General features: G+C 44.4%; 1 protein-coding gene and 1 long non-coding RNA gene across 2 annotated transcripts in view; one reads left to right on the forward strand and one right to left on the reverse strand.

Annotated features, from left to right (window-relative positions):
• The window catches only part of CNTN6 (contactin 6), a 99,806-nt gene that overhangs the window by 42,333 nt on the left and 30,307 nt on the right, over positions 1-27,166 (forward strand). The window contains exons 4-10 of the mRNA XM_069027947.1: positions 440-535; positions 7,279-7,482; positions 9,034-9,136; positions 17,122-17,306; positions 19,504-19,640; positions 23,413-23,542; positions 24,506-24,656. Coding sequence (XP_068884048.1) covers positions 440-535; positions 7,279-7,482; positions 9,034-9,136; positions 17,122-17,306; positions 19,504-19,640; positions 23,413-23,542; positions 24,506-24,656 — 1,006 coding nt within the window. The remainder of the gene's footprint in view (positions 1-439; positions 536-7,278; positions 7,483-9,033; positions 9,137-17,121; positions 17,307-19,503; positions 19,641-23,412; positions 23,543-24,505; positions 24,657-27,166) is intronic.
• LOC138117541 (uncharacterized) lies at positions 681-3,182 on the reverse strand. Its single transcript, XR_011154693.1, has 4 exons — positions 2,980-3,182; positions 2,726-2,835; positions 1,342-1,474; positions 681-1,239 (listed from the first exon to the last, which is right to left on the reverse strand). It is a non-coding gene; the product is annotated as an uncharacterized lncRNA (long non-coding RNA).

The following is a 27,166-nucleotide window of genomic DNA, read 5'->3' on the forward strand; positions in this document are numbered from 1 at the left end:
TTCCTATAGAAAAGGAAACACTACCAAATGCATTTTTTTTTTTTTTTTCCAACTCATGTAGATTAAGTCTTGCAAGTTCCAAAAAATGGTGCTGGAAAAAGTTGTGGAATAATAGCCTGGTTTTGGAAGTAGAAGCTGTAAACACAAATTCCCAGAGTTGCAGTAGAACTGCTGTAGGAATAAATATGTTGTGCATGCCAAAGGACTCGGTAATGGTCGGACTGGATGATCTGGGACACCTTTTCCAGCCCTAATGATCCTGTAATTCCATGCTATAAGATTGGACAAAGGATTTTCCCATACAACTTCTCAATGAAATTATATTCTGCTGGCCAGTATGTGACTCTGTTCTTGAGTGAATAAATGGATAGATCGGGGTGCAGCTGGGAATAAATCTGCTGGACAATAACCAGGCTTTGTTTTCTCCTTCTCCCTCAAGACCTGGAAAACTTCGAGACGAGACCGAGAAGCCCGGTGTCAGTGAGAGAGGGACAAGGAGTGGTCCTGCTCTGTGGAACTCCCCCCCACCACGGAGGTACGGTGAGGGACAGCCCCAGCCACCCCTGCTCTGCCTCAGGAGAAGCAAAATTCCTTATGGGATCAGCACTGGAATTTGCTTGTGCATCAGTACTGGGTTTACAACAAATTTGGATTTTGTTTCTTTAAAAGACACTGGGTTCACACTGGTTTAGGGCCCTTTTTTATTGTTTTGTGAGGGAGTAGAAGCTCCCATTCCTTGGGACACAGGAAAGACAGCGTGAAGGTCTGCAAGACTCTCTGCTGCCATTCCTGATTATCCCAGGGCCTTGGTCCTCATGGAATGGCAGAAGAGCAACCCTCAGCAATTCTTCCTACACCAGAACTCCTCCAGGTCGCCATGGAATGGCTCTTTTCCCTTTTAGTGCTTGCTGCTGCAACGCTCTCATTTCAATCCTGCACCAGTCACATTGGATTTGTCATGAAGGCTTGGCTTCTGCTCTTGAATCCCTGATTTTATTCCTTCCTGATAGTCATAAAATAATTTAAATTGGAAGGGGCTTCTGGAGAGGTGAACTGCCTGATTAAAGGGCGGCTGCCCACATCAGGGTTCTTAGGAATCATCAGTGCCTCAGATGGGGAATGAAAAGGAATAGGCTGAGGAATTGATTTGGGGGTGCCTTTGCCTCTTGCTGCTTCCTCACCATAAGACCTCGGAGATCTTCCTTTCTGGGTGCAGTGAATCCAGGTGAAAATTTTACCCTAGTAAAGCAAATATCTATTAATAAAGAGGAAATATCAATGAAATAGTTACCAAATGATCTTGTTCTGGACTTAAAAAGCAGCAGTCCTTGGATGACTCACGTCCTGCTTCTGGCAGCAGTGACTGCACATCCACAGGAGCTGCAGTTTTCCATGCCCTGCTCCCAGCAATCCTCAATTCTTCTTAAAGAAACAGAGGTATAAGACAAACTCCCAGGAGAAGGTAAATAGTGATCTAGGAAGAGGATACAGGATTTCAGAGAGGGAGAAAAACCCATCAATCAATAGAAAGCCTCCAGTCCTACCGAGAGGAAGTGTCGGTTCACTGGGTGTTTACAGCCATATGAGAGGAGGATATAATCAAGGAGACGAAGTGAAACCTGGTCCTTAAGGGCACGAAAGGCTTCCAAGAGTTCCTCAAATATATCAGTGGGACAGGCTGAAAGACAACACATCCATCCCAGAGCCAGTGAACTACCCATTTTCTTCCTGCTGCAGGGTAAAATTATGATTTGACAAATAGGAAGGAGGAGAAGAAAACGTTCAGAACAAATAAATGGTTACCAGGTGAGTTACCCCCAGATTAATTGAACTGACAAAATGGGATCCATGAGCAAAGCCTTTACCAGAGTGTTCCTGCAGCTGGGGCTGGGAGCTGCTGACCAGCAGGCCTGGAAAATCCATTCCCTGAAATAACAAGTCTCCAGAGAGCAGAGCCTGAGCCCTTTTGTCATCCCTAAACACCGTGTTTAGGATCCAAAATTATCTTACAGGGGGATGAAGTACATGGTGTGAGCCGTGGTAAGTCAGACTATTTCAGGATGCTTGGGAAGTTGTTTCTGTTGGAAAGGATTGTATATTTAGTTGTTTGGGGTTTTTTAATTGAAACCCTTGCGTCCACCTCACAACACCTACAGGAGGAAGGATTGCTAACTGTGCTTCCAGCTCACAGTACAAGCGTTCTGTGCAGCACTTTAAATGCGTTGGGAATTCGAGAGATGTCAAGGAATTTGGAAGATAAGCCCTACCAGCAGCAAAAGAGTTGCCTTTCCTGTGATGCAATGACTTAGAGGAAGACAGGAACCCTCTATACAGCAGTTGTTTGAAGCAGCTGCTATTAATATAGGAAATTTGAAATAGGAAACACAGGGTAAAACCTCCTGCCAACCTATAAAAGTCAGTATAACAATTGAAGAAGAGGAATAGAAAGAATAGAATGGAAAACAGGGAGGGTTCATTAATTCTATTCCTGCCATATAACATCCAGAAGATGGAACGAGAGCTCCAGAAGTGTTTCTACCACCCGTGGTCTCTAGGGAGATGTCTCACTTCTCTTTCTACCCCTCACATTGCCAGGTTTACCTGGTCCTGCACCACAGCACTGGAGTTAAACCTCCTGCTCACAGGAAAACTCTGCAGGGCTCACCAGGACATTCAACTGCTTTTTAGACACCACAAGTGTTGATCCATGGTCAAAAATACTTACAATATTTAAAGTTTAATTGGAATTAAACTTGATTTCCCAATGCATTTGACAAGGAAAGATATACTGCTTCTTTTTTGTATGCTGGTTTCTTGACTAAGAGCATTGCCAACCTATTTTTGTACAAGAAAAATGAGTGACTCACTTAAACAGAGGATAAGAATATATTAGTCAGCTTAAAACAAAAACAAACAAACCAACCCCACCAAGCAAACAAAAAGGCTGCTCCAGCAGCTTTCACATCAGCTTCAAACTACCTCAGAGAACAAAAAGGGAATTCCATATTGCTGTGAACTGATGTTAGGACTTTCAGGATTTCCAAACACAAGCATGAAAGAAGGAAAGACCCACCTAAGTTTATCTTTTAGATCAATCAAGACATTAAAAATTACAGTAAATGAACACAAAATCACAGTCTCTAATTAGCTTTTAAAGCAAGAGCAAGGCTGCCCAAGGCTACCTGACCCACCCCAAATCCTCTGTTCCCTCAACCAGCTCCTCCTCACTCATTTATGCACAGGTGTCTCTGTTGTTATTTATGAGGCTCATTACCACACCTTACACAGTTCAGCTGTGCCATCCCTCGGCTTGTTAGAGATCCTCAGCAGGGCAGGGGAGGGACCAGGTGAGCTGCATTTTTTCCCTGAACCAGATCCCTGCTCTGCTTTCAGTTCTTTAGGTCAGCCCTTTTTCCCTGTGCAATCAACACAGGTAATATTTTATTAGTGAAAAAAAAAGCAGTTTATAGAGAGCTCTGAGGTAGGGAAAGGCATGGAGGGGGGAGGCTGGAAGAAGCTTTAATTTCTGCAGCTACACATGAGCTTGACCTGCCTGTGCTTAAGAAGCTGCTGCCTAAATGGTAATACTTGACACGAGACTGTGGGGTGGACTGTTGCTCATTTATTTTCTTAGAAGCAAAGCCTGATCTAAAGCTTGTTTCCTTCGAGCTGGCTCCCTGCAGAGCTTTAAGGAAGTTGCTAATCTTGTTAGGAGCAGCAGGATCACTCTGCATTTGCATTTATTTGTGTGGAAGAGCTGCCAGGGCCAGGAGTGGGATGGAGGCTCTGGGCTTTCCTCTGTGCTGACATTGCTATAGGGAGGCTAAATAAACCCCAAAACACTCCTAAGGAAGTAGGAGCCCTATGGACCTGCCCGGGAGATAAAAATTCCCAATCCTCAGCCTGCAGAAGGTTGGGAAAGGAGGTGAAACTGGGCTTTGGAGAGGATGGGATGGGATGAGCAGTGCTGTGAAAGGGCCTTTGGTTTCTGCATTTTATATTAAATGCTGCACTTGGTAAAGTGCATAATCTGCAAGGGAGGGTTTGAAGTGTCTCTCCCTTTATCAAACTCGGTGCCTGAGTCGTGGGCTGAGAGTCCCTTTCTCTCTGCTCCTATGAATCTTTAATCCAGCTTTCCCACAGCTCGGGAGGGAGGGAGAGTCCCCTCCCTGAGCCCAGCCTGGAGCTTCTCTGCTGCAGATCCAGCAGGATTCCTTGGGATTTGCTTGGGCTGAGGGAAGCACTGAAATGTTCAGTTTCCCAGATCAGTATATCAGGAATGATTATCAGCTCCTCCTCTTTCCCAGCTGAGCTCTGAAGGAAAATTCTCAGGGCTGGGAGAGGCTCTCCAGCCTGGCCAAGCTCAGGAATTTCCCACCTGGAAGGTCAGGTGGATTAACCAGTTTTTAGGGTCTCTGGGGTGAGAAGGGACACTGACACCACAATCACTTCCCTTGGATTAAAAAGGCCCCAAATAAACACACCCTAATATTGCAGCACTATAAAATAGCTCCTGCTTTGCCATAAAAGTGGGAGCAAGGGGCTTTTTCTCCTTTCTTTGGCTCAATCAGTGGATCTGCTCCTCTGATTTAATCCAAGTGACCCAAAATTGAAGATTTTGTAACACAGTATTGGATTTTCTACTCTATTACCTGTTGCTGTAGTAACTTTCCAAGGAAAGATACTGAGTAAGGGAGTAGGTTGCTGGTATTATGCCTTAAAAGCATGAGAAAAAGTTCAGTCTCCTAAGTTTGGCTCCTTTCTCTTGAGATTTCGTCCAACTCCCACTGAAGTCAATTAAAATTAGGGTTTCTGCAGACTTTAGTGGAGCTGAATTAGGCTCTAGGCAAGGATGGCCTGCAGATGGGTGATGAGAAACCTGCAGTTAGGAGAGGGGGAGTGTTTATATCCCTCATACTGGGGAAAAAGGGATTTAAATATGACTAAGAGGGGCCTGTGCTTGTTCCCAGTTAATGGGAAAATTCATCAATAGTCCCCAAAGCAATGGTGGGGAGCAGAGAGGAAGACAGGCACAGAAACTCCGGAAAATGAAGTCAGCTGGAACCCCCTGAGAACTGAAATCAGGATGGAAAAGGTCTGGTTCTCTTTTAGTGATTAATTAATTCACAAATTGACCTCCTGAAGAATGCCTGTGTAGCATAAAGTTGGCTTTATTAGGGTTTTGTTTCATTTTATTCCATACTGCACAGAAGATTTAGCTGCATCACCTGCTGCCAGGGCTGGAGTCTGGGTCGTGGTTCCATGCCACAAAATGTTTTAAAGAACCTTCCTGGGAATCCTTTTGGAGTGTTGGCAGGTACAGGGCTGCCCTTAGACAGGGTCAGGGCTTTCTTCAGCCCTGTAATTTCCACCACCAGAACTTTGGCAGGGAAACTTCCAAACTGCTTTTCCCTATTAGTCATTTTCAAAATTACTTCCAGATTCTCTTGGATACACTATGCTGGCATGGAAATCTGGGCATCCAAATGTCAGGTTCAACCACTCAGAGTGGTTTTATTGCCCAGAGGTGCCTTAGTGCAGGTCTGGATGAGGAGGAAGGCAAAAATTCCAGCTGGCAGGAAAAGCACATCAGAGTACCAGCCCTCAGTGCCTTGGGAAATCTGGGGAGACGGCAGATCCAAGGTATTTCTTCCAGAGAAATGCTGACAACATTTAATTGAACATAGACTGAAGTATTTACCTCTCAAATCTTCAGCATTTTCTGTAGACTCCCCATCTTGCAGCTTAGAGACCTTCAAAAAATGAGTTGAAATCCGAATTTTGCACACTTTGGTCTGCTTGCCCAGACAGTGTGCATCAGCAAAACCGATGCCCGAGACAGGAACAGTGTCTGTGTATCTCTGCAAGACAGAGCAGGTCATGGCTACATCCCTCATTTCTGATCCTTCCTGTAGGAAAACCCCTCCATCTCCAGATTTTCCCCTGTAAATGGATGCTTTAAGGTACCTCAAAGTGCATGGGCAGGTAAATGTGCCAACGTAGGGCTTTAATCTTGGGGGTGAGCACACGTACCTGCACACACCTTGGGTTACACTGAGAATTAATTGCTGCATCTCCCAGGTTTACTGCAGACCTTGGGAAAGTTTTGCATTATCTGCAGTAAAACGGAGCCTGTTGCAGGATTTAGCCAAGTATAGAAAGTGTCATTGATTGCTCCCTGGAGATGCATCATTTCTAATGAGAGTCCTAAAATGCTGCAAGCTGATAACATAAAACTCCACAAAACTACTGGAGTTTGCAGACTTATTACCATACTGCTCCCATGCCGGAGCTGAGGGGGGAAAGCGACATAAATAATCTTTTTGGAATGGGGTTGTTGATGGGGGAAATGTGTAAAAATGAAGCCGTTGGCAGAACACTGTTGGCTTATGAATTATGCATTTAATTAAGGGGAGCTAAACTGGTAGATTTGGAAAGTTCTGATTTACTGTGGCTTGTAAAAGACAGGATTTGAGTCCGGCTCCTGCTGTTGGGTGTGGAGCAGCTGCAGAGCGGGACTGGCAGGACACCCTGGTTGACCCCACACTGGGGGATCAGCTCTGAACCTGCTCCTCAGCACCCAAGGCTTGGCCCAAAAGTCTCTCCCAAAAGCAGGGAATGGTACACTCCCAAAGATATCTGTTTTTTCTGAGCGGGCTGGCCAAATAAATCAGTTTTAAGTTGCCTGATTTTCTAGATCTACATTATGGAAGGTTTGCATTATGGAGCACCACGTGGGAAAAGGTGGGGCAGGAAGTGAGAGTAGGGCAAGAAGTATGGAAGATAAGGGGATGTTCGTTATCAAACATGCCACGAGATCAAATACTAAGTAATCTCCAAAGTACTTGTGTGCAGCTCAGCTCCTCCCTCCATGAAAATCCAACGATCACTCTCCATGTTACCAGTTTAATTTTTCCATATTGAGGGTGAGGAAAGGCGCTGCAGCACTGAACAGCAATTTGCCCTCTGGATTTTGGGGGGAAAGCGCCATAAACAGAAATTGTTTACTAAAGCAGCTTTCCCACGCCACTGCAGCACTGCCGTTCCTGCTTAGGAGCAGGCTAAGCAGGAAAATGAGAAGTAGCAGGGGACAGAATCTGCTGTGACCTCCTGAAGTGGCTTGAAATGAGTTGAAAACTTGAGCATTGCTTACCTGGCCTGTGCTAATTTGTGCATCCCCAGTGGTTTTCCCTGCAGCTGCCTCGTTCTTCGCGCCGGCCCCGCCGCGGAGCGGGTTCCCCTGGAAGGGATGCGTGACGTGTGTCTCGTGTTTTCCAGGCTTGTCCTACACGTGGATCTTCAACAACAACACCTTGTATCTTCAGGAAGATAGCCGGCGCTTCGTTTCCCAGGCAACGGGAAACCTGTACCTGGCCAAGGTAGAGCCGTGGGATGTTGGGAATTACACGTGTGCCGTGAGCAGCGCCGCGGCACAGCGCCGAGTCTGGGGGCCCCCCACCGCCCTCACCCTCCGAGGCGATGGTGAGTCGACAGCGGGGCTTGGCTGCCCCAAAACATCCAGCTGCTCCTTCTGCAGCTGTTGGGAATTTGTCTCCACTGAGGGAAAATCCCCCCAGTGAAGGTTGTGCAGCGGGGCACGACCCCACAGTGAGGTTTGGGCTGTCAGGATGGGGGTGAGGAGATGAGCACGCAAAGAAAGTTCTCAGCATCACTGAACAAGAGAATGTTACGTGGCACTTTAATAGTTCCCACCTTGTGCCAGTGTTGAGGTTTCAATCCAACAAATCTTTCTAAATTTATCATCTAAATATAGCTCAAATAGCAAATCCAGAGAGCTGCTTCAAATTGAGCTGCTGAGGTGAGAAACTCCCCTGCACATGTACAAATGCCTTCCCGGCAACACTTGTAATTAAATGCTCACAGGCAGAAATACAGACCTGGAAATCTGTACACGAAGTTTGTGTTGTGCGTTTGCCCACCTAAATTTCAATACACTCGTGCTGTTTGCAAAGCAGTGGCGACAGTCAGTGACAAAAGTCTGTGCAGAGTTGGATTTGGAGGACAAACAAAACTCAGCTGTGCATTGTGGAATAACGCTTTCACTGCGAGGCTGTGCTGCTCAGTAACGTCAGCAGATCACACAAAGCAAAGCTGCACTTCCTCAGCTCCAGCGTTAATAATTTGGCACAAACTGTGATTGCAAATGTTCAAGATCTTTTCTGATTCTTTTTTTTCATCACTCTCTTCCTTTTCTCCGATTCCTTCTATCAGTCTCTTTATCTTCTCCCAGGCCTTGGGATTGGCTCCAACGCTGGCAGCCTCTAAGGCAACAGTGGAAGTTGGATGTGCAATATTATCCAAATTGTTAAATATAAAACAAGAGCTGGTTCATTTTCTGTGTGAGATGCAGGCAAAGACACTGCAGGAAAATACCTGATTTATGTTCATCCCTACTGTTGGAATGAGTTTCACTGTGAGACACATAAAAGACATTTAAGAAGTTCAGCTAAAAGTTTAGTTTCTTAAATCCGTCCCAAACCTGCTGCAAAATTAAATGCCCTAAATTAATACTGGATTAGCTGTGATTTATCAGATGTTCAGCCAGATTTTCAAATATGATAATTCCATCTAATTACATCAGCCTTCCTCAAGTCTGCAGCTCACATTTGGATGTTTTAAAGAACTTTTAAGTGTTTTGCAAGCAGTTTGGACACGGACTTTTCTAATTTTCTTGCACGCAGGATCAACTCAGGATCCTGAGATTGACTAGTGGCAAAAAAGAGGTGTGAACCCAAAATTGTCTCTAAAACCCTGATGCACAGCAGACTTGTGATGTAAAACTTGTATAAAGTCACGCTCTTCGACTCCTAAATGCAGGGAATATAGAGATTCCACAGAATTGTCAGCGCAGGGTTGAACTCCACCCAGGAGGTTCAACCCTCATGTGCTGCTCGCCACGGGTGGAACATAAGGCTCTGAAGTGATTCATGCCACCCTTCCTTTCACCCTGGAATTCTGTTGCACGAGGCAGGCCTGGGGCTCAGCTGGAGCGAGCTGTTTGATGTTCCACAGGTGTGATGGGGGAGTACGAGCCGAAGATTGAGGTGCGTTTTCCAGAGACAACCTACGCAGCGCAGGGCTCCTCTGTCAGACTGGAGTGCTTTGCCCTTGGAAAGTAAGAGTTTTGTTTCTATTAAATATGGGGTTTAACACTGCTCCTTTTGCGTTTGCACGTTGGAATTATTCTGGTCGGAATGGGATTTGTGAATCTTATATTTTTGCTTTGATTGTTTCTGTGCTGTGTGTTCCCAAGGAAATGAGACAGAACACTGTGCTGTAACTGAAGCTCACTTGGGTGCAGCTTGAAGCAGGGGGAGGGAATGTGGGAAGAGGAGGGAAAACTGGAACAAAGATTTTCTTTCTTGAGAGTAATTTTAATTCTGAGATGAGGCCTGAGCCCAGGTGACAGCACTCAGTGTAACTGCACAGTCGCACCTGATAGATGTCCAAATAGGAATGGTTTTTTGCCTGTGTGACATCACAGAATCCCAGAATGGTTTGGGCTCGGAGGAACCTTAAGGATCATCCAGTGCCACCCCTGCCATGGGCAGGGACACCTCCCACTGTCCCAGGCTGCTCCAAGCCCCAATGTCCAGCCTGGCCTTGGGCACTGCCAGGGATCCAGGGGCAGCCACAGCTGCTCTGGGCACCCTGTGCCAGGGCCTGCCCACCTTCCCAGGGAGCAATTCCTTCCCAATATCCCATCTAAACTTATTCTTCCTCAGTCTGGAGCCATTCCCCTTTGTCCTGTCACTCCAGGCCCTTGTAAATAGTCTCTCTCCATATTTCTTGTAGCTCATTCAGGATTTGAGAGGCCACAGGGAGAGGTCACCTCAGCTTCTCCTCTCCAGGCTGATCAGTCCCAGCTCTCCCAGCCTTTCCTCCTGGCAGAGCTGCTCCATCCCTCTGATCCCCTTTGTGTCTCCTCTGGACTCTCTTATTGCTAAGAATCAAATGTGGGGAATCAGGATATGTTTGAAGAGCATGTGGGATCTCCTGACCCTTCTGTCTCCCAAGCAATGCTGAAGAGCCCTGGGAAGACCCAGCAGCAGCCCTTCCTTCCAAAAATCCATTTTCCTGCATTTTTCCAAGTTTTCCTGTGCTGCTGTGCCCGTTCCCAGCTGCAGTGGTGGCTCAAGCAGCTGCTCTGCATTCAGGGAGCAGCTGGGGGAACTGAATCACTGTAACCAGCCTACAAACCCGTCTTTCCAATGAGCATTGTTTTCCCTGGAAAAGCCCAAATAACCCTTAGATTGTTGACCTCTATTTAGTTTAAGTTCACTTTGACAATCCATTTCAAGGCTGTAAGCTTTTGAAGTGTTTAGAGCTTTCCCAGAGGTTAAAAGCCTGACTTGCAGACAGCACAAATTAATCAAATGTTCCTCTGGAACCTACCCTGGGAAGTAGAAAAATAAAGCAAATAAAAAGTTAATAAGATTGAAATGGCCTTGCCTTTCAGATGAGATTCTTACACAAACTAATACTAGAGCTAATTTTTATTAAAGGTATGTGCACTTTTTTGGCCCAAAAGCAGTACCAGACTTTAGCACTCTTGCTAAAGTTGATTTTCTTTTCCAAATACTGCCAAGCTACTTCTCTTGAAATACCTCCTTAATTGTGTGTTAGTCCATGCAGGCTTTACATTTCAAGTTGTCATTTCTTATTTCCATCTGTTGCACGGAGAGCACTGAGCAATGACAGAGAAAAAACCAGTAAATGAGCTGTACAAAGCAGTGACATCTTAGGGAAGAGGTAAAGATGGGTCGTGTTAGTGTGATGCACAGATTTGGCCATTTTAAGAACATCACAAGGAGAAAAAAGGGGACTGGAAGGACATAAGGATAATGAGATCCCTCAGGGACACCCTTCTATGCAGTGCTGAGGAATGGCTGAGAGGGTTAATGCAGCTTTAATGTAGATTTTCTTCCTCATGGGCAGGACTGCAGCTGAAAGCAGTGCTGCCATACTCCCCTGGAGTTATCCTGCCTAAATACCAGGGATCCACCAGCCAAAATCCATTTTCCACACGCTCTCTGCTATCAAGCTGCTGAGTGCACCACGTGCTGGAGGTGCTGTTTGGGAGCAGAGGCTCTTTGGTGTTGATACTGGAGAATTTCTCAGAATTTCTCCTCTTAAATTTTATTTCTATAAGTTCAATGTCTCGTACAGAACCGCACAGGTTTCATTCAGGTTTTTGCTCTCCAAACAGAGCATTAAACCACCTTCTCACCAACATGTCCATCAGTGGGAAAGCTTTATTTCAGAGCTGGCATTCAGATGTGAATAAAGCAAGCGAAAGAGATTGCAGGTGAAACACTCTTAACTTATTAGATAAGTCCATTTTTCTGAAGGCATGCAGGTGATTAGTGGCATTGTGAAACGCTGGAAGTTTCCTGCCTCCAACTGTTTACAATTGCAGGCAGAACCATCTAAATGCAGCAGCGTGGCCGCCTGCACCTCCAGATTCCCAAATTCCACTAAAACCCTGGCCCCTGCTATTGTCTGTTTATGTTAAAATCAATTCAGCCCAGCATTCGTTGAGCTGTACCTCTGATCTGCCACAAGTACTGGTGGTTATTATCTCGCTTGGATTTCAGAACTGCTTCCCCATTATCCATAATTTTCTATATTCACACTGTTAGGCTGCTGGCTCAGACAATGCCACGGCTGCTGCTACCTGGGCACTGTGAATAACAGAAATCTTTCACACCGAAGGCGGATCATAGGCAACCCGCTGGGGTTTTGGTCTGCAAAAGTCTTAAATGAAAGTAGTTTTGTGGTATTTAGAGAAATAGCATCTCTTTTCTGTATGGAACAGCAAATCACACCAATTGGGCCTCCCTCAAAAACTGCGCTTCCGCAGTTCAAACGCAGCTGCAAGAGGCCCGACTCGCGGCTGAGTTTTAAACTCAGTTTAAAACGTCCTAAAGTTGCATTTTTTTTCACATGGGGGAGCTCAAAGTCACCCAAAATATGCTCCTGTGGGACACCCTGGGGTAGGTACATTCCGCATAGCTCTGTTGCAAAGCTCTTTTTGCATTTCACATCAAATTATCGCTAAGGATTTTTACAAATCTTCTACTAGGCCCAGAAATTCTTCTTGTTTTGAGGAATATAAAGGGTTGCAAATGGCAGAATTTATCCCTGGAAAGAGGGTTTGGAGGGATGGATCCCAAGTGGACCAAGGATCTCAGGCTAGTCCTTGACTTTGAACCTTATTTTGTAGAGCAGACACCACCAATAGTAGAGAAGATTTCGAAAAGGAAGTAAGTGCTCGCTGCAACAGAAATATAAGAAAAAGTGCAGCTCTCTGATGAGTCTAAACAAAAAACTGCACCTTATACTTAATCCTTTAAAAGAGGGAAATCTGAAATATGAAATAGTGGCTCCACTATTTCAAATCCTGCAGCCTGTGGCAGTTTAATAGAAGAGATGAGACTTTGTGTTCTGCACCAATATTCATTACGATGACAGTGTTTAATATTATGCCAGTATTAAAAGTCCTGGTTTGGATCAAGCTCTATTAATCATGCCATATATCCAAATTATTGTTCCTTGTCTTTCAGGGGGAAGAATTATGGTCAGTTGAGTTATACTGTGCTGCTGCTTTCTGCAGATTTGTCTCAAAATAACTTTTTTCTTTTTCTGTTGCACAAATAAGAATAGTCCCTGGAACAAAAATAAGCAAAGTAGTTTCCATGTCTGGTGCACATATTTATTAAACTGTGTCCGTGGTTTATATTTTTCTTCATTCCCTTCTCAAAGAAAGAGAAATAATCAGTTCAGAATCCCTGTAGATGGGCTGTTGCCAGCTGAGGTTGTACAAAGCATATGTGAATAATATAAAACAAGATTTCTTTCACCCCAGAATATTCGTTTTTCATGGGAAGATCCCACCTGTTCCTCTCAATGTATTAATGGGAAGGGTTTTTCTAGCAAAGCTTGGAATAAGTAGATAATCACACAGTTCCAAGGGGGCTCCAAATAACTATTTTTACTAAATTTACATAAAAATCCCAGGCTTCACCTCTGGTATATTCTCAAGTTGTTTGTGTGGGAGGCTTTAAACGGGTCGATTACGGGACTCTGAAATCAGAGAGATGGGAATGACCTGTGGCACTCCAGGTGAAGTTTTCAGCCCCCATCCCTGATCAAACCAAGGCCCGAGGATTTGTTCTTTCAGGGGTGAGCAGATCCCCTCTCACACAGTTCAGGTGGTGCCTACAGGAGAGTGAGACTCAGCACCTTGCAGAAAACCGCTGTTTTCAGGTAATCCATCAGGAGGATCCAAAATTAAATGCTTTAATTACGCTGCCCCTCGGATCCTAATTCTTCCTGGTGTCAGCAGTGATGCAGCTTTCAAAGCTCAGCTCGGGCTCATTTGTCTAACGAACCACGGGCTTCATTACCCCAAATGCAGATTGAATTTCCCTTTGAAGGGCCCCCAGATGCACAGGACAAAAGATGAGGCACGGTCCCAATGCATCATCTTTGCTGAAGAAGGTGAAGCCTCCCTCCTGGTGTGGGTTCTAATTCTGCAGACAAATTAATTTCACGTTCGCTGTGACAAGAACTTGTCACCAACCACAAAATATTTTCCATCTCCTTTTCTTTCCCAGTTAGTAACTTATGGTTTTGTGATTCTGCCGCCTGTATGGTGGAATATAAATTAAATTAGTGCTCCTGGATGCTCTGAAGGTTTCATATAAACTGCAGATTTATGTACTAAGACACTCTCATATTTATGCACTGTTTTCTTATTTACTCAGGAGAAAGCCAGACTTTGTCTATGAAGCGTAATAAATTTGGGAAGTGCACTCATTGTTTCTTTATGTATTCCAAAACTTTTAGGCCCAAGCAGTAATGGTTTTAATCTGGTTGTTGGGAGGGACTAAGTGACAGAAAGACCCATGAGGGGCAGGGCCACCGCAAACCTACGTGGGCAGGCATTGGTCTGTGGAGCAATGTCAAATCCTGATTTTCCAAGGAATATGAACGTGCAAAATAATTCCACAAAAATTCACAAGGCCATATTTATTGGACCAGGTTTTCTATATATTTACCTACGCCTCAAGGACACTCCTTAAAACATCAATTTCTAAATAGATTATTTGTTCCAAAATCCAATTTAATCAAACTGGTTTTATTTTTTTTTAACCTTGAAAAGTTTCACATGGCCCGAGTAAGAGTTACTGTTAAGAGATTTGGTTATAAAGATGTCAACTAGCAGCAGAAAAAGGTGAAACCAACCCAAAACCCTGTTTTCTGGAAAACACAGTGACTGAAGGTGCTGGGAATTCTAAAAATGAGATATCAATGAAGAAATGCAGATATTCGCTAGGAAGGTCCTTCCCATGGAATTGGCTGAGCTATGGATCCTCCCAGATTCTGCTCCTTTACCTGCAGCTCAGGTGGAGCTCCTGTCCCGACAAAGGAATTCCTCCTCCTGATAAAATCAAGGCTCCCTGGCAGGAGAACAAAGCGCTGTTAATTATTTATTGTCTTCAAACACAGCGAAGCTGATGGACTCCAAGGTTTCTCTGTCCTGCTCGGCTGACACCAGGAGTGAGCTTGAAACAGCCTCATGTTTGGCCAAAAATGAGCAGAGCTTACCTTGAAACATCCCCAAGGATGTCATTATTAGTCTGTGGTGTGGAGAAGGAGAACGGGGGAGCGCCTTCAGCTCCAACCTTGGCAAAGCTGACTTGCCAAGTTGACAGAAGGGGCCTTTTCCCACCGAGCGCTGCCTCTGGCCTTGGTGTCAGCACAGAAATCCCTCGTTCATGAACAGTCGGTGCTGAGAGAAAACAAATGGCTGAGACAATAAGAAATATGGAGATGAAGCGCTTTCAGGTGGCAGAATGCATCTAATTATTGTTTTCTTCTCCCATACGGCTGTTAGTTCCCTTTAATCTCTTTGTTACATCAAAAAAAGATAAAATTAAATCCAGAAGAGATGCCTTTAAAGCAAGTAGTTCGATGCTCCTGGCGTTCTGCAGGCTGCTGCTCACCCAGTATTTAATATGCAGGAGGATTTGCAAAGCCAGCCGTGCTCTCCTTCATGTGGATCAATCCAACACCAGGCTGGGAAGCTCCCCTGGCTGTTTTCCTGCCTGCAGCACGGCACTCGTGAGCCAGACTCGGTCTGCACTGGAGCTGTGCTCCTTTGAACCACCTCAAAGTGTCTGGCTTCCTAAAGAACTGAAACTACCTTGCTGGGGAGAAATCCTGCAGGAATGCTGTCGTGCAGGATTAGTCTGCAGGAGAGAAGACTCGAGGGAGGCCTTGTTGCTCTCTCCAAACACCTGGAAGGAGCTTGAGCCGGGTGGGGATGGGCTCTTCTCCCAGGCCACCAGCAACAGGACAACAGCTTCAAACTGCACCAGGAGTGGTTTGGATTGGAATTTAGGAAAAATTGGTTCATTGGAAAAGTGGATAAACATTGGGAAGGGCTGCCCAGGGAAGCGGTGGAGTCACCAGCCCTGGAAGGCTTCAAAGCACAAGTAGATGTGGCACGTCCTGATACAGATTAGTGAGCATGGAGGGAAGGTTGGGCTTGATGATCTTGGAGGTCTTTTCCAACCTGAATGATCCTGTGATTCTGTGCCAAGATTTCTGGAGGAGACAGCACCTTTTAACAATTCACTCAGGAAAAGCAAACCCTTATAAATTTCCTGGGAAGGAATGGTATTAAACAACATCTGAAATAGCTTTTGGTCTCATTGCAGAGGACAGTTAATAAAGGCGGTGGTGACAGCAGCTGTTGTCCAGAAAGATCTGGAATTTTTACAACTGGAACCAAAATGGAGAAAAGCAGAAAAAAATCTCTGTTGTTCTTTGCAGCTCTTTCACTGGTTTCCAATATCTGACACGTCCCAGGCTCTCCTGTTTGTAGGAAATTGTTCAGAGAACTCACATTTCTCCCAAATCCTGGTTCTTCTTGCTCAGAGGGAAATTGTAGCGCGTCACACAGACTCAAAATGCAGAAATCAGGCCCAAACTTCTTGAATTATTAAGAAATTAATCCAAACTGTACTTGTGACTTGATTTCATTGTTCAATCAACAAGGACTTGAACTTAAATAATTTAAGGTGTGAGCAGTTACAGTCTCTGCTAAAAAGGAATAAATCCTTTGTAAGTCAGCACTGCAGGCAGAGACCTTGGAGACTGGAAACAAGGACTTTTAATTTCCGTGAAAGTTGTGTTTTCAATTGCTGTTGATGCTACTTCCAATGGAAAAGAAGTCAGCATTTAGCCAAAGCCTCTGTAAAAAGCTCCAACCTGAATTTGTTAGAAAAAGCAACTTAGTTCAGTTTGCAGACAGAGCAAACAACTGTGAAATGCAAGACTATTAATATTTCAAAGTGTTTTGGTGACATAATAGATCATGAAAGTGAGGCTCCTATGGTTTGTGATATTACCAGAAATCCAAGATGTATTTATAGCTGCCTTCACACTGCACTGTTTTTTGTTGTATGGGATACATTGATCCAAATATAAATGAAAATGATAGAAAACTTCAGAAACGTGAAAAAAGAAATATTCCTTTTTGTCCCTATCTCCTTCCAGCCTCAATGTTTTGTTCTTTCCTCGCTCAGTTCTCAGTTTCTCCTCTACCTTGGCTCCCAGTTTTTTATATTTAGATTTACTGGTATTTTTAGATCTTTTGAAATCTTGGCCAGTATTTCCTATTTTGGCATGTGAAAATACCTTTAGTGCTACAGGGAATTTGTTTACTGGAAGAATCAGTCAATAATTCAGGACTTCTGTGGTGTTTCTTTGGACTTGCAAAGTTGTTCCTTCGTTGTCACAGGGTTTAAAAACAGGTTTGAGCCCCAAGTAAGAGTTACTAAGGGGAAAATACAAATTGGCCTAAGGAAAAATAATAGAATTGACTGAGGATTTCATCCCACTTTGGACCTGTGCTCCTGAATAAATTGGACATGTTATAAAATCTCAGTCTTATATGAACCTCTGTATGTCATGCTTAGAAATTATTTCTTTTTTAAAAATTGCTACTCCCAAAAAAGGATTTTACATTCTTTTTCTGCTGCTGTAACCAATGCTCTCTCTTTTTCTCTAATAAATACAATTCTTTAGTCCTGTCCCAAGTATTAGCTGGAAGAGGTCTGATGGAAACTCCTTGGCAAAGAAAATCCAACACAGCAGGGCCAGAGGAGTTCTTGAAATCCCCAACGTTCAGCAGGAAGACGAAGGCTCCTACGAGTGCATGGCAGGAAACACTCGAGGAATAAACATTGCAAGAGGTCAATTATTTGTCTATGGTAAGCAGATTAATTGAATTTTGATTTGTAGTGTGGAACAGGATGGTGTTCCGTTGTGCTTTGCTGATGAAGTCTCTTAGCCCCTTGCTGAAGGTAGAAAGTGCAGGTCAGGTTAAGCTGATTAAGAACTGACTGGGGGCTCTCAGTGACCTTCACTGAATTACAGCCTCAGCAAATGAAGATATTTTGCGTCAAAGCTCGGACAGGAAACGTGGGAAGTTGGAAAGGTTAATACAAGGCAGAGAGGGAGTACATTTCTGTGAAATATTAAAGGCAGAGAGGCAGTCAGGGTGCAGCAGCAGGTGCAGAGCAGGGAAGGATTCAGGAGCCTCCAGTTCATGGCAGTGAAGGTGATTTCACCTCCTCTTTGAGCTGAGCTCTGTTGTCCCATAAACAGATGAGGACAAAGCAGGGGGAACTCATCCCATTCCTCCCTCTCCTTCCAGCTTGGCTAAAAGTGGAGAATAATCTGGGAAGCTCTTCTCCCTTTCCTTGTCACTTCCCACGTGCATTAATCTCCTGCAGTCCCAGGCACACGGGATGGTCCCTCATAGCCAGGGTGAATTACGTCTCTGTAGTCCAATTGTTAACACCCAGGGAAAGCAACATATTTTGACAGGAATAAGAGGAGAGATCTTTTCTCTACCTCATAAATCTTTCAAAGGAGAAAGCCAAAAAGAAAAAAAGGAAACATAACAGTGAGGAGAAAAAAAAATCACAGCAAGCGAGACTGAGCCTCCAGTTAACATCTTTTGAGAAGACTCTGGCAAGTATTTTGCTTTTTTTTTATTTAAGTAAATCTCTTCTAATGAAGAGATGCAGGCTTTGCTGATAAGCTACCAGGCTCCTGCAGCCATGGCTAATATCAAGATATATGCCAGGAATAAAACAGTCTGCTGCTAGTTTAAATATTTCATTATTTCCTTGCTTTCAGGGGGTAGTTGTTGCTCTCATTGCACACTAATTTTTTTTCACCACGTCAATCAAGCAGTTTCATTAAAATTAAGTTCAGTAGATTACCTGGACGTGATTGATAACAGCACAGGCAATTATAAAATTATGATCAGTTAATTCAATCTAAAACAATGTGCTTATTAACTGTGCTTTGTACATTAATTAATAGCAGCTCATAGTGAAATGTATAAACAGCGCTCAGGAAGCCTTGGCATGAGGTTTTTTTGCCATATTAGTAGTGTGCTGGTAAATTATCTCTGTAATTGATTTCCTCTTGCTCCTTTTCTGTTCTCTGGGGGTTTTGCTCTGGAGGAAAGTTGTCTCCAAGAAACAGGGACTCTTTCCTGGACGCTGCTTTGTGTGTGATCCCTCCAGCCTGTGCTTCAGGCTCTGAGAGCAGTAAAAATTACATGTAATTAGAAGCATTTTTAAGCAGGGTGAACTCCGTCCTTATAGAATCTTAGAGCACCTAAAGGGGCTCCAGGGGAACTGGAGAGGGGACTTTGGATAAGGGATGGAGGGACAGGACAGAGGGAATGGCTTCCCACTGCCACAGGGCAGGGATAGACAGGATATTGGGCAGGAATTCTTCCCTGTGAGGGTGGGGAGGCCCTGGAATGGAATTCCCAGAGCAGCTGGGGCTGCCCCTGGATCCCTGGAGTGCCCAAGGTCAGGTTGGACACTGGGGCTTGGAGCAGCCTGGGACAGTGGGAGGTGTCCCTGCCCATGGAATGAGGTGTTATTTATTCTCCCCAGGTCTCACCTTCACCTCCATCCTGACAACTGCTCTCAATGTCAGCCTTCCCCAGGAGAATCCCTGCTCAGCTCAGTCCTGGAGTCTCAGTTGTCTACAGAGCTCCTGTGTGATTCCTGCAAATTCTGCTTTTACACCTCAGTGAATTTCTTTAGAGGAAGGCTTTGCAGAAATTAGGGGTCCTGGTGCTTATCAAGCATATCCTGAATTTCAGGAATCTAAAAATCACTGTTCCTGCACATTTTGGCCATAAAAATGGATAAAATCTTAACCAAACTGCCTACCCACTAACCACTTGATTTCTGTTATTTTTCCAAGCTTGTCCTGAAGCTTAATGCCAGGAAATTGTTGTACAGAATTCACTTGCAGCATAATAAAAATGTGTTGAACAGATATTAATTAGCCCTGCTCAGTTCATTAATTAATGGCAGCATACCTCAAGCAAAATCACTTTTCTCCTGCTTAAAATGCTTTGCATATTCTTTTCAGCACCCCCTGAATGGGATAAAAAAATCCAAAATGCCTTTCTGTCTCTCTATGACAGTTTATTTTGGGAATGTAAGGCAAGAGGAAAACCAAGCCCTTCCTACAGCTGGTTAAAAAATGGCCAGCCCCTCGTGTCAGAGGTAAGATTCCTGTTGTCTTCTTTGATTATTCACTCTTTTTTTTTTCATGATTTAGTCATAAAATTCAATTCACAGTAGATTAGTTTCAAGAAAAAATAGGTAAAGATTCATATATCAAAATAAACATAATACCACAAACTCTTTGCAACGCAGAGCCTCAGTTTTTGGACTTTGTCTTTACTGGAAATGTATGAAATTGCAGTTTAGAGAGAGAGAAACACCAATTTCTTCATGTGAAATATCTAATTGCTTCAAGACATGGCTGTAGGTATAGAAGGGCTTAAAAATATGAGTTCTGTTTGGTGAAAGAAACACCAAATGCATTTGTAGACATAATCTGCAGTTTGGGGAGCTGGTAGGATGCCAAAGGACTAGAAGAGGATTGCAGAGCTGGAATTGCAAAATGATCAGCGTTGAATTGCACTTTTCTTCTGTTTCTGTTCTTATTCAGTAGCTGGGTGGGCCTTTGGTCTCGTGCAGAGTGGCTGCTCTCCTGCTGAGTTAATCTTTTACCTTAATTAATGTCAGCTCTGAAAATCAGCTGATTTTGAGCTGGATGATTTCTGTGCTTTGCAGAGGGAGAATAGACCGAGGAAAGCCATGGAAAGGTATAAGGGAAAGATGGATAAGTGCAAAATGTCACTTGAATGACCAAGTGGAAAGGGAAGTAGGAGTGTGGGAGGAGAGGGGAAGTTTGGAGCTTAAAGGCTTGAGAACCACGAGCAGAGCCTTCACCAGCCAGGTCTTTGAGAACCCAGCTTCCAGGCACAATCCCTGCATTCCTGTGGTTGCCAAGCTCTGGCACATCCATCCTCCAGCCTCCAGTTGTTGGCACCCTCACGGAGAAGGTGTGACAAGAGACTCTTTGCATTCTGCTGAGGCCAAGTTTTTCCATTATTTTTTAATCAAGCCTCCATCCAGCATCTCTGGGGCTGGTTCATCCTCAAGGCATTTGCACTTGGATGGAAAAAAATAATACTGTGATTCATTCGTGTCTAGCAAGAGCACATACAGAAGAATTTCCAAAACATATGGGCTAAATTAGCACCTGCTGGGCTGCAGAACCAGCATTTATTTGATTTAGTTGTATTTATTTAAAGAAGTTGGAGTGGGATCCAATCTTCCCTATAATTTTCTGCTGGATCAGTCCTTAACAGACCCAACCTGCATCTGGAGAAAACAGCCAGAATTTATCTGGATTGCAGTTTTTCTGAACCTGCTCATTGCACTCATTGTCACCTCTTTCTGAGCAAGATTATCTTGTCTCTCTCACTCTGAAGGCAGCAATATTTGAAGTCTGTCACTCTTCAATTGCACCGTTTCAATAAAGAGGAATGAAATGCTCGACAGACACATTTTCAACCAGCATTTTCACAGCACTTACAGTGTGCTGTAACTGCAGTTCTTCAGGCAACAAAATGCTGGATGCTATTGCTCAATGGACAGAATGGACACTTTGGAGGGGAAAGTACAAGGGAGATGTAATAAAATATTCAGTTTGTCGCAGCACCCTGCGTGTCGGAATTCTCCCAGGAAGAATAACATCCAGATGCTTTTCACCCTGGGGCCGATTCTGATTGTCTCCTCTTTGTCAAACCTCTCTGCCTGACCACCTGGCTGGTCATCCCAGCATTATTCCTGCTCGTGTACACGGCGTGCTTTATTCTTCCCTTTGTCTGGGCAGCTCAAAAGAGCCGGCAGAGAACGGTGGGGAATTTGGGATAAGTATGGAACACGAGCCTCGCTTCAGAGAGGGGTTTTGTATTCAAAGGATGTTTGTAAAAATAGAATGCATTGAGAGGATAGCAAACAGCCTGGAGGTAAAACTGAGTATGCAAAAGATATCTGTAGTGAGAGCCTCGAAAAAAATTATCAGTGGCTAAGTAATGTTGTTAATTAGTTTGCCACACACCAGCCATGCAGCCCCAGGCTGTGCTCTCATTACATTTCCAAGCTAAACAAGCTTGGGCTGGGTCACTTTGTGGTTGGGAGACCTCCAAAGAAAAGCTGGGGTGTTGGAAAATGTGCCCTGGATGTGGGTGACAGCCTTCAGAACCCCCTGTGCCCCGGGCTGATCCCAGCAGGAAAGGGGGGATTCTGCCCCTGCACCCCTGTGCTCAGGTGAGACCCCACCTGCAGAGCTGCTCCAGCCCTGGGGCCCAGCACAGGGAGGACCTGGAGCTGCTGGAGAGAGCCCAGAGGAGGCACCAGGATGAGCAGAGGGATGGAGAGGGAGGAAAGGCTGGGAGAGCTGGGATTGTTCAGCCTGGAGAGGAGAAGCTTTGGGGTGACCTCATTGTGGCTTTCCTGTGCTGGAAAGAAAGATGGAGAGAGGGTATTTACAAGGCTCTGGAGTGACAGGACAAGGGGAATGGCTTCAAACTGACAGGGGCAGAGCTAGATGGGATACTGGAAAGGAATTGTTCCCTGTGAGGGTGGGCAGGCCCTGGCACAGGGTGCCCAGAGCAGCTGTGTCTGCCCCTGGATCCCTGGAAGTGTCCAAGGCCAGGTTGGACAGGGCTTGGAGCAGCCTGGGACAGTGGAAGGTGTCCCTGACCATGGCACCAGGTGAAATGGGATGAACTTGAGGATCCCTCCAACCCAAACCATTCTGGGATTTTATGACAGATGTTTAAGATGTTTAGCACTTCACAAATACATTTGAGACACTTGTGGCTGTTCATCAAACACTGGAGTGCATCCCCTAACAATGTGCTCCAAACTCTTCAATTCCTGCTCCCGAGGCAGGAGAGCCAGACTGAATGAGCAGCAGCATCCTACCAGTGGTATCTGTTGTTCAGGCTTGCACTTGGTGACAGGATTTATATTCCCTGTGGGTATCTTCCAAACTCATCTTCTTTGGGGAATGCTTTTTTCTCTCCTCCTCAGTGCTACACTTTGCAGTGCAGCTATTATTGTCTCCAGAGAGTAGTAATTGTAAAATCACAAGATATTTAGCTTTAAGTTACGATTGCAGCATGAAAAAGGCTTTTTTCTGTTTCCTGAAACAGAGCAAGTAAAACTTCTTTCAATACACCAGATTCCAAGCTCTGGTCCAAATATACCCACTGTGCAGCTTCCCCTGCTTCAGCAGAATAGCTGAAGGAAGTTGGTGAGTGTAGAAATCCAAGCCTGGAGGAGAATGCTCTCCCTGTGTCTGAGCAGCTGCCTGGGGCTTTCCAATTGGAATTTAAGTGTTGGCTTTCAGTGGAGCTTTTCCAGTGGCTCATTTTTCTGTGACTCTTGCTGTGATGCTGCTCGAAAGGTTCCTGTTATTGGAGCACCTCTGTCTCCTGTGGAGCTTTGCTGATCACATTTATCGGATGGGATGATGGAATGATGTTTCACCAGCCAGGGATGAGGTGCTGCTTCTCAGGATCCAGGTGGAAGATGCCCCAGGCTGCCAGTGTGGAGCATCCCTTTAGGTAGCTCCTTCTGTGCCACCTTCATGGTGAAGGATAACCACAGATTCCCAGCTCAGCAGTGCAGGGAAACACCTGGAAAACCTGGACAAACCTGCCCAGAGCCACTACTGCAACATGTGCCTGGATTTCCTGAAAAGCTGGAAGAGCTCAGAGGGCTGAAAATACGACCACCACCACCACACAGCGAGGTGCACATCCTATTTCTGATGTATCCATCCTCATTGCTCCCAAGAAAATAACATTTCTGCTTCTGAATTGTGATCAGGTGCACCAGTGTGATGCTAAAAAACCTTTTCTTTGTTCCCTCATCAGCTCTGCCAACGTTTTCCTTGTTTTCCTCTTATCAGGAAAGAATTCAAATAGAAAATGGGACTCTCCTCATCCCCATGCTGAATCTGTCAGACTCTGGCCTCTATCAGTGCGTGGCAGAAAATAAATATGACGCGATTTATGCCAATGCTGAGCTGAGGGTGATCGGTGAGTAAATGTCACTAAAATGAGCGAGAACCCAGTAAAAAGGACACTCGTTGAAAATAAATTGAATTTAAGAAAAGAAGAGATGAAATCCCACCTGGCAGTTCAAACCTGATATTTCTTTGCTTTTCACCCACATGGAAATGTGGTTTTTTTTAGTCTCATTTCATGGCTTGTTCGGAGGAAGAATCTAATCCATGTGTGGCCTTTTTTCATTACCACATATACACCAGTTTAATGAATGCTGTTTCTCGCTTTGTTTGAGTTATTAATAGTTATTCTGCAGGTTTTCAAAGTGATTTCAGAAAGCAGGGGAAAGAGTTTGAGCTATAAACAAAGAGCATACGGCAAATATGGACATAAATAACATGGAAAAAGGAATCTCATTAATGATAACCAGAGATGGACATGAATGGAATTTGCTCATATATTATAAAAGTATTCTGTTCTAGATTTCAAAATGTAAAGTTTGCTCAAGAGCCAAATATCAGTGAACCCAGTAAAACACAGACTTTAGGAGCACTCGATGTCTTGTGTTTTCTCCTTCTCCAAGATTGAATTTTCACATAGACTGCTGGAAAAATAAACCTATTTTCAGAAAACAGAGTAGGTTTATGAAAAGAAAGCCAGAGTAGAGCTGTGCTTGTGACAGAATACTCTCTGCAGATGAATATATGTGGCTGGATCAGGAGTGTGAAGTTTATCCTGCTCGGGAATCTTGTCTTCCATCACAGATAGACCAGTTCTCCCAGTCTCCAGATTTCCTCAGGAAAGTTTGTCAGAGCACACAGTTCTAGATAGAGAGCTTTGGAAACAGAATTAGAATTCTTTGGTATTTAGATACATTTTTAATGTTAGATTTAGATTTACTTTTGCAGAAATCTCAAAACCGAAGCAATTATTGAATTCACCGAGAGAAGACTTTGGCAAGTTTAGTAATGTCTCTTCTTCCTTCTCTCCTTTTAGCTGCAGCCCCCGATTTTTCCAGAAATCCCGTGAAGAAGCTGTCTGTTGTTCAAGTTGGAGGGGAAGTTACAATTGGTTGTAAACCCAGTGCTTCTCCCAGAGCTGTTGTTTCCTGGAAAAAGGGCTCGGAAGTTCTGCTCCAGAACAAAAGGTACGGGCAGCAAGCGGCCACTGGGCCGTGTGATTTCTCCATTTTAATATCATTTAAAGCTCATTGAAACACAGCTGGCTCAGGTTTGCTTTGGGCCGCTCATTGATGGAAAACTTGGATGCCAGAGGCCTCTTTGTCTTTAGTGGAGTTCTGGGGGTGCAAAGCGGGATGAGCGCAGAGCCGGAGCGAGCCCACGCGGGTAAATGTGTGATCCATATGTTTGTGCTCATCAGCCCTTAATTCATGGCAAGCCACGGAGCTGGAGGGAATCAGCTTCACGAGGACACAGCCCTGGAGGCTCAGGGAAGCAGGATGTGCCCCCAGGCTGAGGCATAATTGCTCTGCAGCTGTACAGGTTGTACAATAACCCCCGGCACAATCAGCCTCCCCGCCCTGTCGCTCCCGTTTAGGCAGGATTTAGCTGCTGGCCCAGCACCTGGGACATGCCCACACCAACTGGTGTGGGTGCTGAGGGGTTTGGTGAGGACTAATTCCTTATTTCTGAGCTGCCAGGAACCATCTCTGTTGTTATATTTCAACGCTCTCAGGCACAGGGTGGGATTGTTGGGGTGGACAATCCCCAGGGGGTTGGATTCCATGATTCCTGTGGGTCCCTTCCAGCTCAGTCTATGCCATAATCCTATGATTCCACACTAATGGCAATTAAATAGTGAAGTATTAAAATCAAAGAGTCTTACTGGCAGAAATGATGGATATTATATGCAACATAGAGCCCTGAGGATATTTCCATACACAAATGGAGACAGATGGATGAGATGGGCAGCAGTGTCTTTAAGAAGGGCTGGGAATGTCTGGGAGTCCTTCTCAGCATCTCTTTCAGTTCACGAGTATAACAGCAACCCTCTTTTGTCACATTCTGTTGTCAGCCTTGGAAATCTATAATCAGTAATTCTTAAAGCTCTGGCAACTGAACACCAGATTTTGCACACAGGACCAGTTGCTCCAGGAGGTTACTCTGGGTTCCATCAGACTTCAAATGAAGAAAATTCTCTAAAACGTTATCCCAAACTGTGATAAAATAACTATTTCCCTATGCCATGCTGCAGGAATGTACAATAGAGAAAAATCACGGGAGTATTTATGAAAGAAGGTGCAGATCTGAGAATTTTACATAGGTGCTGGCAATGGAACAGAAACATTTGGGTGAGCAGTCAATCCCATGGCCATAAAGAGCTTCCCAACGACTTTCCCCACCTTTAGTAGTGGCAATTTTATTTCCATTTTTACCATTCACTATGAAAAATACTTTTCTAACCAGTGTTTAATCAAATCTTTATTTGTCTTTCGATTGTATTTTGATTGTGTGGCCTATTCCAGAGGCTGAGCTAAGCCTGGATCTTGAGGTTCCACTACTCTGCTATTCCCCACCTGATTTACTGATTAAAAAAATATTTACACGCTCTGTCCAGTATTTACTTGTGCTGCTGTTTTAATTTACTAACAATAATTCCTGAGCATCCCAGAAGGCTCCTGCTGCTGGGCAGGAGCAAACAGCAGGAGCAGGATTTACAGAGGGAGACAGTGTTTAAACTCCCTGCGTGCACAACGCCAGTGCCAGCGTGGCCACTGGTGCAAAGGGGACTTTAGGAGGCTGTTTGATTATTAAATGACAAACTGGCTGATGCCGTGCTTCAAAAGGAGGGGAAATAAATCAGTGTGAGTCAGGAGGTCTCTCTGACAGAAAACAATGAAAGAAGGGTTTGTGTGGCTGTAAAGTACATGGCTAATTAAAGTGCTGAAATTACACATAAAAAGAGAGGGAACGCGGTCTGCCTTTCTCCACAGATATGATTAAACCCTGACAAACCCTTATTTCTATTCCCTTTTTATCGTGCTGCAATTATAACCTTTATGGGTTCCTTTATAGGCCTTTTTTAAAAATATTTGGTGGGGTTATAGTTGCTAGAAAAAGGAAATACCAATCTCTTCCAGTTCTGGCAGCCAAACTGTGATGGGCTCATTCCTACGTAAGTCAGATCACGCAGCTTCTTTTAAATTATTTAGATGAATTTAATCTCTTGTTAAAGCAGTAGTGAAACCAGACCTATGCCACCCAAAGGGGGAAGAATATTCCTTCTTTTTCACTTGTTTTCCTTTCACTCCTGATAATAGTTCATTCCTGATTGTGCTGAATATGTGGTAACCACTCTCCCTGATCAGCTGAACTCTTGATAAGACAGGAGAACTCTGCTCTATATTACATTCAGTTTGTAAGGCTACAAAGATGTGTGCTAAATAGGAACACTAATTAATAGATTATCCATATTAACAAATGCACAATTAAATATTTTTAATTAGATTTCCCTGAGTTCTTGAGGTCATTTTTAAGTTTACAAAGCTGCAGTATTTGGGTCCCTGCTATCTGAAAAATATCTTACAGTTCTTTGAAGGGAAATTTTCTTGCCAGGGTTCAGCAGTGAATGTCCTCAGCCCTCAGTCCCCTTTTCAGGGCAGAGTTTCCTCCAGACCCACTTGTCTTTTCCATCCTT

The sequence above is a fragment of the Aphelocoma coerulescens genome, chromosome 12 (genome assembly GCF_041296385.1).
Source record: "Aphelocoma coerulescens isolate FSJ_1873_10779 chromosome 12, UR_Acoe_1.0, whole genome shotgun sequence".
Classification (NCBI taxonomy): Eukaryota; Metazoa; Chordata; class Aves; order Passeriformes; family Corvidae; genus Aphelocoma; species Aphelocoma coerulescens.